The following is a 14,508-nucleotide window of genomic DNA, read 5'->3' as shown; positions in this document are numbered from 1 at the left end:
TAGGGTGGTTGGGATAAAGTCCAATGATGAGGAACAGAAGAGTGGCAGTCAGGGTCAGGCTGTAGAACATAAACTTTGGGGCAGCAAACAAGCGAAACAAGAAGAAATAAGTAAGATTGGGGTCGCGTAGGGGTAATGTTTGGTTTATCAGCTCATTCCATTCCTTGCGTTGGAGTGCATCCCCGGCAATAGTATTATCCAGGGCGGGTGTCTGGCATGCACGAACCGGGCTTATTTATATCCCAGGCAACCGTCATCAATTATGGGTCTCGTTATGATACCCGATTGGTTGTATGCAGGATCAAGGGAAAATATCTATCCCTAGCGGGTTAACGGTCCTGTGCAGGTTGCTGTATGCAGGTGCTGTGTGGTTCCTGTTATATAATTATCCACTCGACAGGCTGGCTTTTCATGAGGTAAGCAAATTGTGGGGATGTGAATAATGCAGGGGAGATCTTTTTGGACAGATCGCTTAGGCTGTCAAGTAGAGTGTTTGGCCTGGTTAATTAGCTCAGTGCTTTATTGATGGGTCTCTAGCGATGAATATAAAGCGCACTAGTATTACCGGATGATGAGCTGTCATACGAAAGTCATGCTCGAACAAGAATGAGCTCTGATGCTAACAACCTATATAAGCGATTGATTTCCATAGGATCCTTGGGAGTGTTTTTATTTTGGCACTTTCCCACTGATATTTTTGAACCCTAGTAGCAGTGAACAATTGCGTCTGGAGGAAATATTGATATAACTGTAGATAGTACTTCATGCCGGTCATCCTTCGCATACGCTACCTCGCAATTAACTTAGTCTCTTACTGAGCCACTTCCTAGAGTCTTTAGCAATCCCAATCACCTAACTACTAACCCTCCCGGCTCAAGTTAGACAGAGCGGACGCAAAGTCCTTATTTCCGCGCCCTTCGAATTTACATACTCGAATACTAATTGCAGAAAATTCTACAATACTGGTGATTTTGAAGATGTCGCTCAGAATGCCTTCACCTGGACTTTGTCGACCCAGACGACATGACATCGTCCGTCCTGTGAATCTAGCACGGTTCGCACAATTCGCTCGGGAATTGCGTCCCCGCATCGCAGAACCATCAACTATAATCATCGCTCCTTATCCCCACCAGCTATTAGAATACCAGATCTTGCTTTAAAACCCCGCCTTTTATCGGAGCAGGTCTGGGTCACTAGCGAGAAAGGCTAGAATTCCATCCACTTCGCGGCCCCCTTATCTCCAGATGCGTGCCGTTGTATTGTAATATTACATAGTGAAGAATCGTCTTCTTTGTATAAATTGTTCAAGGCGTTCTCTCATCCTGTCGGAAGTGGCCCGTATTCTGTTCTCAAGCTACTATTTGTTCGGTTGGTCGTTTCTGTATGACCTTGGCTTACTGAATGGCATTGTTTCGCCAATCATAAGCTGCCATGATTGCCTTGAGTTGGCTCAACTTTACACTTACTACCACACCTTTTCCAGTAACTGTCGCCACTGCATGTGTCACCCCCGGAGCTGTCACTCAGTCTTCAGCAATTATTTTCCGCTGCAATGCCAGTGACCCCATTGTCAATCAATATACCGCACAAGGGAACGAAGCGTGCGTAGATAACTCTCTGGCATCCAATGTGTCTATTCCACTACTGGCAGACATGAACGCGCTGGGCTCAGTTGTCAGTATTTGGTTGCTAAGAGACCCTCTTTCTTTCTGGTGCATCCTAATGACGCTTCTATATCCATTCTCTCCAACGTTGCTCGGATGGTTCCTCTTCCTATTTTTCGGTCATGGAATCAGGGTCAACTCCGCAATGTTCCAACCTTGATACCTTGATTGCCCAATACATTTGTCTAAGGTTACACTCTTGCCTAAGCTGTTCTTGATACCGACATGACAAAATATTGGTTCCCGTTCCAACACCGTCCCTCGGGCAGTTCATCCGTTCCAACGGCCTGCCCTCTACCGCCGGCTACTTCCGCAGTGTGAGAAAGCCCCTGATTCTGGATTCAAAATGGTATATACTGCTGATACACAACTGTCCAATCCCAAGCAATGCAGTAACCATCTCGAACGCAGACTGTGGTTATTGGCACACCATCCAAATGAACGAGACATGTGACACTGTTACAGAGATGTTCGGTATGTCGAAAGCAGACTTCTGCTTTCTGGATCCTGGAATAGGCAACAGCTGCTCTAACCTCTGGCAAGGAAACAGCTTCGTACGTGCTTCATCCTCTACAGTCACCATGACAAAATACTCAACTGATCTTTCCAATACTACTAGTGCGTTCAAGCGGTGGGCAACATCGACACCTATTTCGGATATCCAATGACAAGCCGGACGGCATATATCACTTTGCCTCAATCATCAATCTTGACGCAAATGTCACTACCAACCGTACTACAACGAAAGAATACTTTGTTCGAACTTCTGTGTTTGCGATACTTAGACGATCTTCAGGTGGCTGCTTCCAGCAAGCCCGGCCTTCGACAAGGTGATGGCCACATACAATAACACTGTTTGGGAAATGACTCGAAATCATACTCTCTTTCGACAAGCTCTGGCATAATACAATATCTATGCAGATGATTCTTTGACATCTGAGATGCTTACTAATGATGTTTTATGGAAGACTACGATCGCGTCTGTTTACTTGACCTCTTGAAGCCGTTGCAGACTCAGGGTTTCAACACCAGTATCTCACGGGTGACCTCGAAGACCGACATTGGAACACACATAACTTAACCGATAGCCACTGCAACGGCGCGACTAACGGCTTCCAAGAGTTCAGTGTCTGCTATTAACAGCGCGAATACGATGACTACTAGCAAGATCACTCAATCTTCCGAAGCGACTTCTATGGCATTTTCGTCCGTGAACACCTCCCCAGATGGCATTCGCGGCGAGTCTACCGGCTATTCGTGCACCAACTCAGCCGCAAAATTGGCTACTGGTGGGTTGAACCAGGGCCTTCGCTTAGAGTGATGACTAATTGGGTTTTCCCCGAACCACAATCAGTGGGTCGACTAGCGACTACTGCGAAACCGTGACCCCGAATACGGCGAGTGCAAGCCTTCCTCTATAACTAGCCAGCAGTCTTTGATTCCGATACCCACAGCCAACATCTCAGCTAACGGTCTGTGTGGGGCCAATAATAGGGGTTATACCTGCCTGAACTCACATTTAGGCAATTGCTGCAACCTTTATGGATACTGTTACGTGACTTGCTTGTTCTATGCATGAGACGAACAATGCACTCACGAGATCGTTCTAGTCGATCGGGTCCAGCGACTATTCTGCCTCACAATCCTGTGATAAGCTCCTATGGGGAATGCGCTGCTTAAGTCCGAGACTTCCGAACGCTCGTCGACCTCCCGATCCACCAATCATAAGCGAAGACCCCGGAAGCTCGGATGTATACTTTGTACTAAGACCCTACATAACCAGGGATGCGGACCCGCACTACGAAATTAGCAAAGACAAGAAAGTAATTCAGGGCATCCACCTGCCTCTTTTTGAATAGAGGATTGTCTACACCAGAATCTAGAAGGAAAAGAGCCAGTTGACCGGCTACCTAGCCGGAAATTGCCGACCTTGGCATGATTAGTGTTAAGAATCTTATTGCTTCTCGGTCAATTGTAGCTGGTTGTAGCACACTCCATACCCTGCGCATCGATCATCAACAAACCCTTCCGACTCATGATTGATGATTGTGCAAGACGGTACCATGGTTCTGCTCTGGGAGCAAAAATGCGATTCTGCGCCATTCCATAGTTGGTAGCTAGCTATTTTACGGTTATGTGTGGGTTGCAGCAGATTGGCTGACAATTTCCGGTGTTCAAATTAACACAATCGTGTGAGGCCTTTTATTTTCATTTTTCGTTTCTTTCTGTCTCTATGGAGCTTTCTTCGGACTGCTATCTGGACAGAAGAAAGTGATCAAGATTGTTGCCTACACTGAGTGGTGCCTAATGCACTGCTAAGCTTCGGAACGGGCCCCACCTAGGGTTTTACCGTAATCCGGTCCGTCCTGTTATTTCCCCTTACAAATAGAGTCAGCCTCTGGATGTTTCTTGAACATGCTGGCTGAACCTCTCTCCATCTTTCTTTCACAGAATGCTTCAACTTGAGCCCCTCATCCCATCCACGGACCTTTGGCCGGGTGGCATCCCAGCATGTCTTCGTGTAGAGCCCAGTTCCGTAGAATGGTTTGATATGGCCGAAATAACCAAAGGCTGGCTCCAGTTTGTGCAGGTTCGGACCAGCCAAACAATCGGCTTTCTCTTGCAAGGAATCCATCTGACAGGAATCATAGGAAGAATGGACCGAATCAGAGAGTCTGGATGAGCAGCTCCAGCAACGCCGCCGCCTAATGGAACGATGGGCGTCTGCGAGTCAAGACTTCCGTGACGTAAACTAAGTCCTGTCACTTTCAGTGGTCTAAAACCAGCATTGATCTTGGATAATTTTAGTCTTATCAAGCTCGCGCGTCGCTACCCGAATCAGGCATCGAATATTCCCTGCCTTTGCGTACTCGAATCCGACATTCACCGAAGGAATTCTTGTGTCTGGCGCCTGTAGATCCCGAAAACCACGCGACCAATTACACCCGTCTCGTCAAGCTACTAATACTCCTTTACACTTCCATACATCACGGAGGCATGTCGCATCCGATGGGTCACGAGCCTGATCCATACCCGCAAATCCCAGCAGTATTCCCGGATCATACCAGATGTCCACCAACCCCAGAGGCCTTGATACCACAGTATTGCCTTGAGTCCGCGGATTTTCGCTATTTATCAATGACGCACACTGGAACAGTACTATTCCCAGGCTTTTTCAATACCATTTTCATAGTGATTGACCAGGAAGCTTTGAATACTGGCCAGCTAATCTTGCTTGAACTTCGCCCGAACGGACAGATCGAAGATTGTACGCGTATACGACCTTGGCACGCAGGGAAGATCATGTTATTTCACAACGCTCTAGGATGGTTTTTGAGCGAAATGAGCGGCAAACGGGAACGCTCCTCTTGGCTCCCGGGGAACTACCCGTAAGCCAATCTCCCACAACCGCTCCAATTATTGAAAAAAAATCCGGAACTATGGAATTTTGCTGACCAAACGTGACTTTCTTTCCTTCTCCTGCATGTACAGTCTGAATCTAGATCAGCCACTAGTCGATATTATCGACTCGGCCCAGCAGAAACGCGAAATCGACATCCGAGGATTCACACGGGAGCTCTTGACGGCGCAGCTGGAGGTCTTTGCGCCAGGATATCTTGCGTTGGAAAAACAAGGTTTGGAAGTTCAATATGATCTTGCCAATTTGATGGCTGGAGATGATATCCGCAGCTATAATTATATGATTCCCATGGGAGATCCCGCCCGGAGACAGGCACCGTCAAGACAGTGAGGAACGGGGGACTCACTATGCACCTTTGCATTTGTCCCATAACGCGTATATATTGTGGCTCGCATCTGTCTGTGTTTCACCGTTTTACTCGATTATTATTCCACTAGAAATCATTCGTCGGAAATATCCCAAAATATGCCCCTCTTCGTGGTTCATGTGTTCATCTATTTTAGGAAATCTATGTGGCTTACAACATTAGAGAACTTACAGCTACATGCTTCATGGCAATTTTTGTCTTTTGGGAATGAGTACAAAGTCCGCGACGCATCGAGTCATCCGTAGAGAACAGGACGAGGAAACCAAGAAGTATTCGGTCCATTAGGTACAAGTGAGTATCTGTAGGTTAATGTCTGCCCAACCGTTGACGTGAGCATTTAACTAGACAGCTTGTTCATCCCTCATATTACATAAGGGGAACAAAAAATTGAGCTTAACATCTTTTTCACAAAAGGAACAGACCTTTCAATGAATCTTCAAGCGACAGTAGGTGGAAGCGATAACAAAACGATGGCGTATCTCGTCTTTGAGCTTTGGGGGTACTTCTCCACAGGTCTCAGCCGGAACCGCATCTTGATAGTTGGCAGTTGCATAGTAAAGACTCCCATAACTGTTGACGTTCATAGTTAGCATATGTATATATCAGAATCGGCGGATGACTACACCAGTTCAGTGGTACTTGGAGCAATTTTGTCTGTAGTTCAGCGAGCTCTTGCGCGAATTGCATTTTGTCATCGATGTGTAGATCTTCCCACACTTCTTGCACCATGGTAGCTAATGCTTCCTCCATAATGATATACTCAGAACCGACAGAGTTATCCATGTCTGCATCCCAAGCATACACAGGCATCTCGGTATTCCGAGAATCGTTCAAGCCTAGAGTGGATTTTAGAGAGATCACATTATGTTAACGAAGCACGTTCAAAAGCTCACAAAGTCCATGGTTGCGACCCCAGATGCCGTAGTATAGTACCTGGGCCCGGCATTAGGGTGGGGGATTCGTGCAATTACGGTTGATTCATTATCCATCTCAAGTCTGAAGCATTTATTGTAGTTCCCTTCTGCTAATTCCATGATTACAGTGCATGTATCTGCACTGATGCTATGCGCTGCGATCCTCTTTAACTCAGACACATTGAATGGGGTGTATCGGTTTTGGAGTTTCTTCTCTTCATTCCGTAGCCAACGGCCAGCGGTGTATTGGAAGAGGTCCGTATCGGATTCAGCCATCCTCGCAGGCTTTGATACAGAGAATGACAAAATTGTTGGCAGGGGATAGACGGAAGAGCAGTGAGTATGACACCAAACTTGTATGGCAATGAAGTGGTATATCAAATTTCGTGGCTTCATTTGAGTTTTATATTTCGAGACATATCCTGTAGTGACAGGAAGTTTGGATTGTGCTAGAAGGTCGTTGCGACTTAATATGCCTACTGATGCATTTTGCCTGTAACTTTTAAACGGAGCCTTCCAGGGCATCGTTATTTGCTCTCTGGATGGATAGCGCAATCCCACCCGATTTGAGGCTTATTAGCAAATGCTGGGATGTCCGATACGGCCACGGGAAGCTACCACATCCACATCACCAATAGGGGAGGCTAGACTACATCAATCGCATCTGTGAATCAGAAGAAGATAGCAATATCTGCTATCTCCTTTTCTCGATATTGTGTGACCACTGACGGCAACTACTATGAGATACATTGACATGCCCAAACAAACAAGTTCATGTCTGTGGCAGAAATAACCTCCCTAAGCAGAAGGCGGTCTGTCAGTCAGGTGGTGGCTTCCGCGATTCCGAACAACTTCCGTTGGTAGATCCCGCATGACAGGTGAGAAGCGATATAATCCTACTTAACAGGATAAATCTGGATACAGAAGCCAAATGGTGGGTCCAGATGCAGTTGCACATGAGTCACGGGGTAGCAAGCGCTCTGGGGATGGTATTCACCTCCACGGTGCTGATCAGCCCAATCCATCACCTGACTCGAAACGGCAGAGACGAGGGAGATATGTCTCTCATGCCTGGTATGATATTATGCTTCGGCGACCTCCGCTTCTTCCAGTGAGCTGACCTTGAAATCTGAAGTATGCAATGCCGCCGGCGAAAGGTCAAGGTGAGAGTGCACAGTACCTGTCCGAGTACGATTCAACTTTTAATTGTGAGCGCAGTGTGATGGCAACTTGCCTTGTCAACCCTGCCTCCTTAGCGGGAGACGATGTTCCCAGAATGCCGTCGATTTGCGACGCCGAACATTTGTTAGAAATGAAGTGCCTGCAAGTGGTGTGAGGGAATCAAATGCTCGAGAAGACATTGACGGTTCGGAAGATCCTGCGTCTGTCACCTACTATCACTGATGCACTTCACGGACTGCTTCTAACCAAAACTTCAGAATAGGGGGGAACAGTTTATTGACAAGACTGGATCGAGTGGAGCGACAGTTGCAGTTCCTCACCAATGCTCTACGCTCTGGCTCAAACAGATATGACCCCATCGATGCAGAAACAGGCCCAGTGAATAGATTAGGAGTGACCGGAGTCGAAAATGAATCCTTTGTCGCTTCGAAAAGCAAAGAGTTTACGCATGATGAGGTAAACTCCTTTTCTGGTGAAACTTCTATCAGACATGCGTTGGAGGAAGTCGAAGGACACTTGGAGACAACCCAAGGCCACGGTGGTACTGCCACCAACGTTCCACACTCTCAGATTTCAACTCCGATCTTAACTCCGTCGCCTCATCACGAGAGGAGAGAAAAGAGTCCAGAGTATGATGATCACCAAGACATACTTCAAATGTACGATATTCAGCCAAAGCGACTGCAGTGGGATAAGTCCTTGAACATCTTTTGTACCGAAATCCATATATTGTATCCGTTCCTACACCTACCAGCACTCCGACACAATTACGACGCCATGTGGAATAGTTTCGCTTTGCCTTCCGAACCCGACATTCACAACTCTAAGATATCCGAGATAGCGCTGGCTCAGCTTCTTACATGCATTGCTATTGGCCAATGTACCGAGTCTCCAAGGTTGGAGAATCGAGAAGGGCGACATTCGGCAGGCTGGAGATTATATGGAGCGGCATATGGAATGATTGGAGACCTCCTTGACAGTTTCGGAAACTGCCCAGACTCACTACAACTTCTGCAAACACTAGCTCTAATGGTTCGTTGCAGCCCTCATCTAACAATATGTATAAATCCCGCTTACATTGCGTTCCCGTAGGTGATTTATCTCTTCCGACTCGATATCTTCGGGAAGGCCGAAAAGCTCCTGGCTCTTGCCATCAGCCATGCACATCATCTTGGGCTGCACCGATCTAGAGTATTACATAACATGTCTCCATTTCACAGTGAGATGTTTCGACGAATGTGGTGGAGTCTCTACATCTTGGATCGTCGCGTGGCTATTGAGACCGGCCACCCCTTCTTGATCCAAGACATCAATGTCGATACGCCTTTACCACGACCAGTAGACGATGACCAGCTCTCCAGATTCTGGAATCGCTCGAATGTTGACCTACACACACTTCAACCATCGGAAGCAAGCAGCCCTTATACCACTTCGTTTCGCTACTTCAAAGCTATGATAACTTATTCGCAAGTTCTGGGTAAAGTCTGGGAGGGGCTCTATGGCGCTACAAGCTTGGATCAGGCTCCCAAATATTCCCTCCGTGAGCACCTTGAACGCCTGCTGTTCCGGGCTCAGAAAGATATCCACCAGGACTTTGCCCATCCCCGCTACGGACCACGCGCAACACAATTTGTCGAAACGCCATGGTGGCTGATAAAGCAGCAAGCGCTAATGCGAACTGTATGTTACTTAGTCCGCTGGTTTCTATTGTTTCTGTCTTGCTAACATCCCCAGCGGTGGTTATCCGCTCGCCTTCTGATACGCAGGCCTCTGCTTTTCGCATCTGATACATCTGACGGGACTCCTCTTGACTCGTTCGAAAACGAAGTGTCATGCATGCAAATTGCCAATAGCATTATCGAAGAAGTCTCTCAATTCCCTGAGGAAAAGGCCATCTTCACGTTTCCCTTCATACACTACCTAATCGGGGCGACAATAACCTCTCTCGGGCTGATAATAAAGGAGAATACGTTCAAGGCTGCCTATGGCGGAGCCACAGTTCATGCCGTCCGATTGCTGGAGTCTTATTGCACCAAAACATGGGTATCTGGGAAGTTGATACGAGTTGTTTCAAGGCTGAGTCATATGACGTCTCGGTTATTGAAAGATGACGTTGTCGTGGGCTCGGGAATCTCACTATACAAACATTCATCTCAGGCTCCCGGGGTTCTGGACGCTCAAGTTCGACAAACAGAGATTGGCAGTGGCGAAGGTTCTTCTGTGGCTCGCCCAAGCCAAGTAGTAAGCGAACCGTTAGTAGGGGAACGCGAAATTGTGGGGCCTGACATGAATGTTCGTTCGGGTGAAGCAGGCGAACCCACTTGTCAGATGCTACCTTTGTACGGGCGAGATATTACTGAGCCTTGCTTGCCTACGCAAGTTCTGTCATCCGATGGCCTGGCCAGCCTAGTTATGTCTGACTTTGATTTCGAGGAAGGTGTTCCGGTTGGTACCAGATTTGGAATACATCCTACTCAAGGTGCTGCACGCATATACCCCTTACCAAGCGACCAGCCAGAAGGGAGTGCAGGCACCAGTCATACCAGCTCAAGGCCCTTGGCTATGCATAACGAACTAACGGCTGGTGAACCAGTGGCACCTTTCGATGCTGGAAATTTTGGAGGTAGTGGATTGGGGGAGATGGAACGGCTAGAAGCGTTGTTTGGCAATTATGTCAACTCTGATTATATGCACGGTCAATACACGTGATGCCTTTTCAGAGACTAATAGACGATCTAAATTTATCCATCTTCATCGTTCACACGTCCTCGATTGCTATGTAAGAAACCTGGACGTTCCACGGCTTCACTCCCAGTATACTTCAAGAGAGGACTTGGTATTATAAAGCAAGAACCAGGCTAATCCGCTCGAGCCAGCGAAGTGTGCGACGGCAAGACACCAGCATTCTCGAACGACCTGTACGTTTCGATCCAGGTGTCGAACGTGTTATCGTGTCGCTTCCAGCCATACTTCCTCGCTTTGTTGATGGACGAAATCGTCAACCACGACTTGCCCGTCGCCCAGTTAAAGAAACCCCAAGTGCCCCAATCAAATGCCTCGACCTTGCCTCCGTGCTTCTGAACGACAGTCTCCCACACTGCACGCTTGTCCTTTGCCCATTCGACCATATCAATCTCGTTGCTCAGGGTCTTTGCCTGGCCAGCGGCCTTTTCGAACTTGGGCTCTGGTACCTACAGGACGACACAGTTAGCCTGGATGTGGCGGCGTTACTATCACAAAGAACACCATACCTCAACCCCGAAATATTTAGCCACATCCTGCCAGATATGCTTCCACACAAACACATCACCATTAACGTGATTGAAGACCTCATCCCTGCAGTGTTCCTGGGAGGAAGCCCAGACCGTGAGATCCGCCAAGCTCGGTGCGTAGGAGTTATCGTCAATGGAGTTCCAAAAGTACTCGTTTCCGGGGAACGTTGCAGGCTGGTTGAGCTCTCTGCAGATGAGCATGTAGATGGCGATGGTCAATGCCTCCGACATTCCGTTTGCTAGAGGATTTCAGGACAGCTTAGCCGACAGATCGCATCACAAAGGAAGGAATGGATGAACTGATAAATGAACCCACCATGCGGAGCGTATCCGTTGATCGCATTCGGTCGGATAATATTATACGACCAGGTATTCCTTCTCTTCTGGGCCTCCCTAAGATAATCTTCCTGATTGTAATAGAAATTGAACCCTTGATCGTCGTACCGCGAAAATGACTCCTCCAAAGGCACCTTCACTGGACCGAGATGCACCCCGTAGTACTACATTTATCAGCATCAATCCCATAACTCCTTCCACACACCTCCAAAAGAACCAATACATAGAGAAGAAAACATACCTTCCCCCCAGTCTGCAAACTCACCCTCCGCAACGCAGGACAGACCGCATCCACAGCATCCAAGAAGTTCCTGAACAGAGGAACATTCTTCTCTTTCAGAACTTTGAAGTCATTATCGTGCACGTAGGAAGTGAAATAAGCGTGCGTTACTGGTGCACAGATATCCTTGATCTTAGAAACAATAGTTTCCACGGACTCAAGGAAATCCACAGCGACGAATTCCACCCGCGGGTCAATCCACGGTGTGGGCAGGGGACGTCGAGAGGTGACGATGATTTTGGACCTTGGGTGATTGATGATGTTAGGGAAGATGATGGTGTGGTGAGGAGTGATGAGGGGTAATGGGGTTACCATTCTTGCTTGGGTTGGCGGATGAGATGTTCCACAATGGCGTAGCCGCTGATGCCGTTGGCACCGGTCACGAAGGCGACTTTTTCGGGGAGGGGGGACATTTTGCTTCTTGGTGGTACTTGAGAGGGAGCTATTGTTTGTGGTTTAGGGTGGTAGTGGTGGTGATTGAGATGGGGGGTCTGTCTCTTTTTATATAGTTGACATGGTGGGATTGCTATATCTACTTGGTTATGGATCAAGTCGATCCTTGCCTTTTTGCCATGGCACGGATATCACGGCATCTGAAACAGAGCCGAATGATAATCATCTGTCCATGGAGCTATTCTTCTGGGTTGGGCTGGTTGCTGATTCGGTGCGACGTCTGTACCAGTTCCATCTTTCTCAAAATGAAACCACGTCAACTTCTTCATCTACCCAATCCATTTTCAGTTATCCATGGAAACTGCATCATATTGTGGACACCAACACTCGCCTTCGAGAATATCAATTTGCCTCCGTAGGATAATCGGATACATCGGCCTCAAATGCCCCTCTCGGCGATGCCGATCATCTGCAGCTGTGGATGCAGTTAAGCATAGATTTAACCTTTCCTGGCTCGATGGGCGGATTAGGGCTGGTGGGTGGGTGGAGCCAGATTTCTGTTGTCGATGGAGTTCCGTGCAAGTTCCGTGATTGTTCCGTTGCTTTTTCCGGGTAGTTCCATAGTTCCGTGGCAGCAATGTTCCTGCGGCTACACGATCAGGCTGGAACGCTATACTCATGTTCTCTATATAGACTAATATCAATGATTGTTGGCAGTAAAGACTGAGAGGGTCTTCTCTCAATCTCATTGGGGTGAGCAGCATTATACATAGTACTAGTAATTAGTAGCTGCTGTACCATCCGCTTAGAATATATATTCGCTGTACAGGATAGGAGAATAACCATTGAGCCGGTAATTCCACCGGGAGTAAACAGCATTCTACTAGTAGTAGTCCACTAGATCATTTCTACCATGTATGTTGTTCGCTGTAGTTCAAATATAGCATCATATTCTTGTAAGCACTGAGTTACTTCATGCACCGGGCCGCTACTCAAAAACGAAGTGCAGAGATGCCAGGGTAAGAACATTAGTTTCCCCTCATATGGCAAAATATATACTGCATCTTTCATCAAATGGGGCTGTGGTTTAGTGGTATAATATTCCCTTAGCATGGGAGAGGTCCGGGGTTCGATTCCCCGCAGCTCCATTTTTTTCTTTTCCTTTTTAGCCACCCCAACCACTTCCATCTCACAAACTACACAGCCAACAACACTATACCACTCCCGTCCTAGACAGACCGTCCCTCCTCTCCCAAGCCATTCCCCAACACACCACACCACACCACACCTCTCTTACCCACCCCCAACTCCCTATCTACTCAACCGCCACCACCACCATGCCCCCCCAAATAGCCTTCATATCCGGCCCAATCGACACCGGCCCCAACGAATCCTACTTCCACACGCACTACCCCCCGCTCCTCACCGCCGCCATCGCTCGCAATGACTCCTTCGTCCTCGGCCCCCTCCCCTACGGCGTCGACTCTGATGCCCTCTCCTACCTCCTCCAGTACCCAGTCTCTCCCGCCCGCATCACCATCTTTGTGACCTCACGCGAGGACAGCCTCTGGGGAATGCAGTTTCGCGCGCTCGGGGTCAATGTGCATGTTGTCGAGGGGGATAGTACCCACGATCGGGACGTCGCTATGACTGCCGCCAGTACGTATGATATCCTGAGGATCAGGACGGAGGAGGAGGCGAAGCAGATGTATGGGAGGTTGTGGAGGGAGGGGTACGTGACGAATACGGAGAGGAACTGGAGGAGGAGGAGGGGAGTGGGGGAGGATGAGAGGGTGGAAGCGGAGGTGGTTAACGGAGTGTTGGGGGTGAATGGGGGGAAGAAGAAGAAGAAGAGGTTTTTGGGGAAGGTTTTGGGGAGGTGATACATATTGTTCTTTATTTGGCTGTATCTAGATGTAGGGGTTGTGTTGTGTATGTGTGCATTGTTGATACAAGGGAGACACATGTTGTGCTACTTGGTAGCCCTAATTCGGGAATTTAAACACAATCTTGACACCATTTCCCCAACAATGTCCCAGTAATCGGTCCCAAGGATGAAAATCTAAGACTAACCATCCGAGCCTGTGTCGTTTCCACCGGCGGAAGCCACCGCACACCCAGGAGGAGAAAACCGGGTTTCATCGTTAGTGTCATTGCGGCTTGCTTCGCACAACTGGGTTAGACTCTAACCCGTAGACCCCGACGAATGTAGGATAGGGCATTTCTCATTCTGCAGCTCAGCAAACGATCCATTGAAGTGATAGTGCTCTGGCTCAAACTCGAGAATGTCGAGGAGAAAGGGCATTATACACTTGATAAGGACCCTCTACGTTTCTGGAGAGCCATCGCAATCGATGACTTGCAGTTTCAATAGAGGACAAGATCCACCTTTGCTATTTCTAGCAAAGCATTGTTCTGCTCCAAGGTGTTTCTTGGTGACATAAACAGGATCTGTACCAGAAATATACTGTCAGAAAGGCTCAATGAAGGACCTATCCTGCAATATTGATGGGTGCCCTCACCTTGGTGCCACACATGATCGCAGCCATCAAAAGGATAGCACACCGCAGATCCGACGGGCCGATGTAGGCCAAGACCTACTGACGTGGATTAAGATGAAGAGCCTGACGAAAGGTCTGCTCCGTCCACCGGGCCATCCGATTCACGGCTGCGGCCATG

At 48.1% G+C, this 14,508-nt stretch overlaps 5 protein-coding genes and 1 non-coding gene across 6 annotated transcripts; 4 read left to right on the top strand and 2 right to left on the bottom strand.

Moving 5' to 3' along the window:
* Nucleotides 1-1,431: 1,431 nt before the first annotated feature.
* Nucleotides 1,432-2,985, top strand: An12g07350 (hypothetical protein; the record flags this gene model as incomplete). The annotated part of the gene is made up of 5 exons (XM_059751029.1): nucleotides 1,432-1,674; nucleotides 1,934-2,138; nucleotides 2,208-2,218; nucleotides 2,461-2,494; nucleotides 2,753-2,985. The coding sequence occupies 5 exons, from the start codon at nucleotides 1,432-1,434 to the stop codon at nucleotides 2,983-2,985; spliced, it is 726 nt and encodes a 241-aa protein (XP_059604536.1).
* A 2,892-nt stretch (nucleotides 2,986-5,877) lies between these two features.
* An12g07340 (uncharacterized protein) lies at nucleotides 5,878-6,891 on the bottom strand (the record flags this gene model as incomplete). The annotated part of the gene is made up of 4 exons (XM_059751028.1): nucleotides 5,878-6,022; nucleotides 6,078-6,288; nucleotides 6,346-6,385; nucleotides 6,424-6,891. The coding sequence occupies 4 exons, from the start codon at nucleotides 6,889-6,891 to the stop codon at nucleotides 5,878-5,880; spliced, it is 864 nt and encodes a 287-aa protein (XP_059604535.1).
* Nucleotides 6,892-7,507: 616 nt separating this feature from the next.
* Nucleotides 7,508-10,257, top strand: An12g07330 (uncharacterized protein; the record flags this gene model as incomplete). Its single annotated transcript, XM_001395747.3, has 4 exons — nucleotides 7,508-7,698; nucleotides 7,806-8,580; nucleotides 8,641-9,228; nucleotides 9,283-10,257. 4 exons carry the CDS (start codon nucleotides 7,508-7,510, stop codon nucleotides 10,255-10,257), a joined length of 2,529 nt encoding a protein of 842 aa, XP_001395784.3.
* A 149-nt stretch (nucleotides 10,258-10,406) lies between these two features.
* On the bottom strand, nucleotides 10,407-11,751 carry An12g07320 (uncharacterized protein; the record flags this gene model as incomplete). The annotated part of the gene is made up of 4 exons (XM_059751027.1): nucleotides 10,407-10,739; nucleotides 10,800-11,059; nucleotides 11,137-11,320; nucleotides 11,398-11,751. 4 exons carry the CDS (start codon nucleotides 11,749-11,751, stop codon nucleotides 10,407-10,409), a joined length of 1,131 nt encoding a protein of 376 aa, XP_059604534.1.
* Nucleotides 11,752-12,905: 1,154 nt separating this feature from the next.
* tRNA-Ala (AGC) lies at nucleotides 12,906-12,977 on the top strand. The gene has a single exon. It is a non-coding gene; the product is annotated as a tRNA-Ala (tRNA).
* A 189-nt stretch (nucleotides 12,978-13,166) lies between these two features.
* Nucleotides 13,167-13,712, top strand: An12g07300 (hypothetical protein; the record flags this gene model as incomplete). Its single annotated transcript, XM_001395745.1, has 1 exon — nucleotides 13,167-13,712. One exon carries the CDS (start codon nucleotides 13,167-13,169, stop codon nucleotides 13,710-13,712), a length of 546 nt encoding a protein of 181 aa, XP_001395782.1.
* Nucleotides 13,713-14,508: the final 796 nt, after the last annotated feature.

The sequence above is a fragment of the Aspergillus niger genome (genome assembly GCF_000002855.4).
Source record: "Aspergillus niger supercontig An12".
Taxonomy (NCBI): domain Eukaryota; kingdom Fungi; phylum Ascomycota; class Eurotiomycetes; order Eurotiales; family Aspergillaceae; genus Aspergillus; species Aspergillus niger.
The sequence above is the reverse complement of the archived record's forward strand: the minus strand, read 5'-3'. Positions and strand labels throughout refer to the sequence as shown.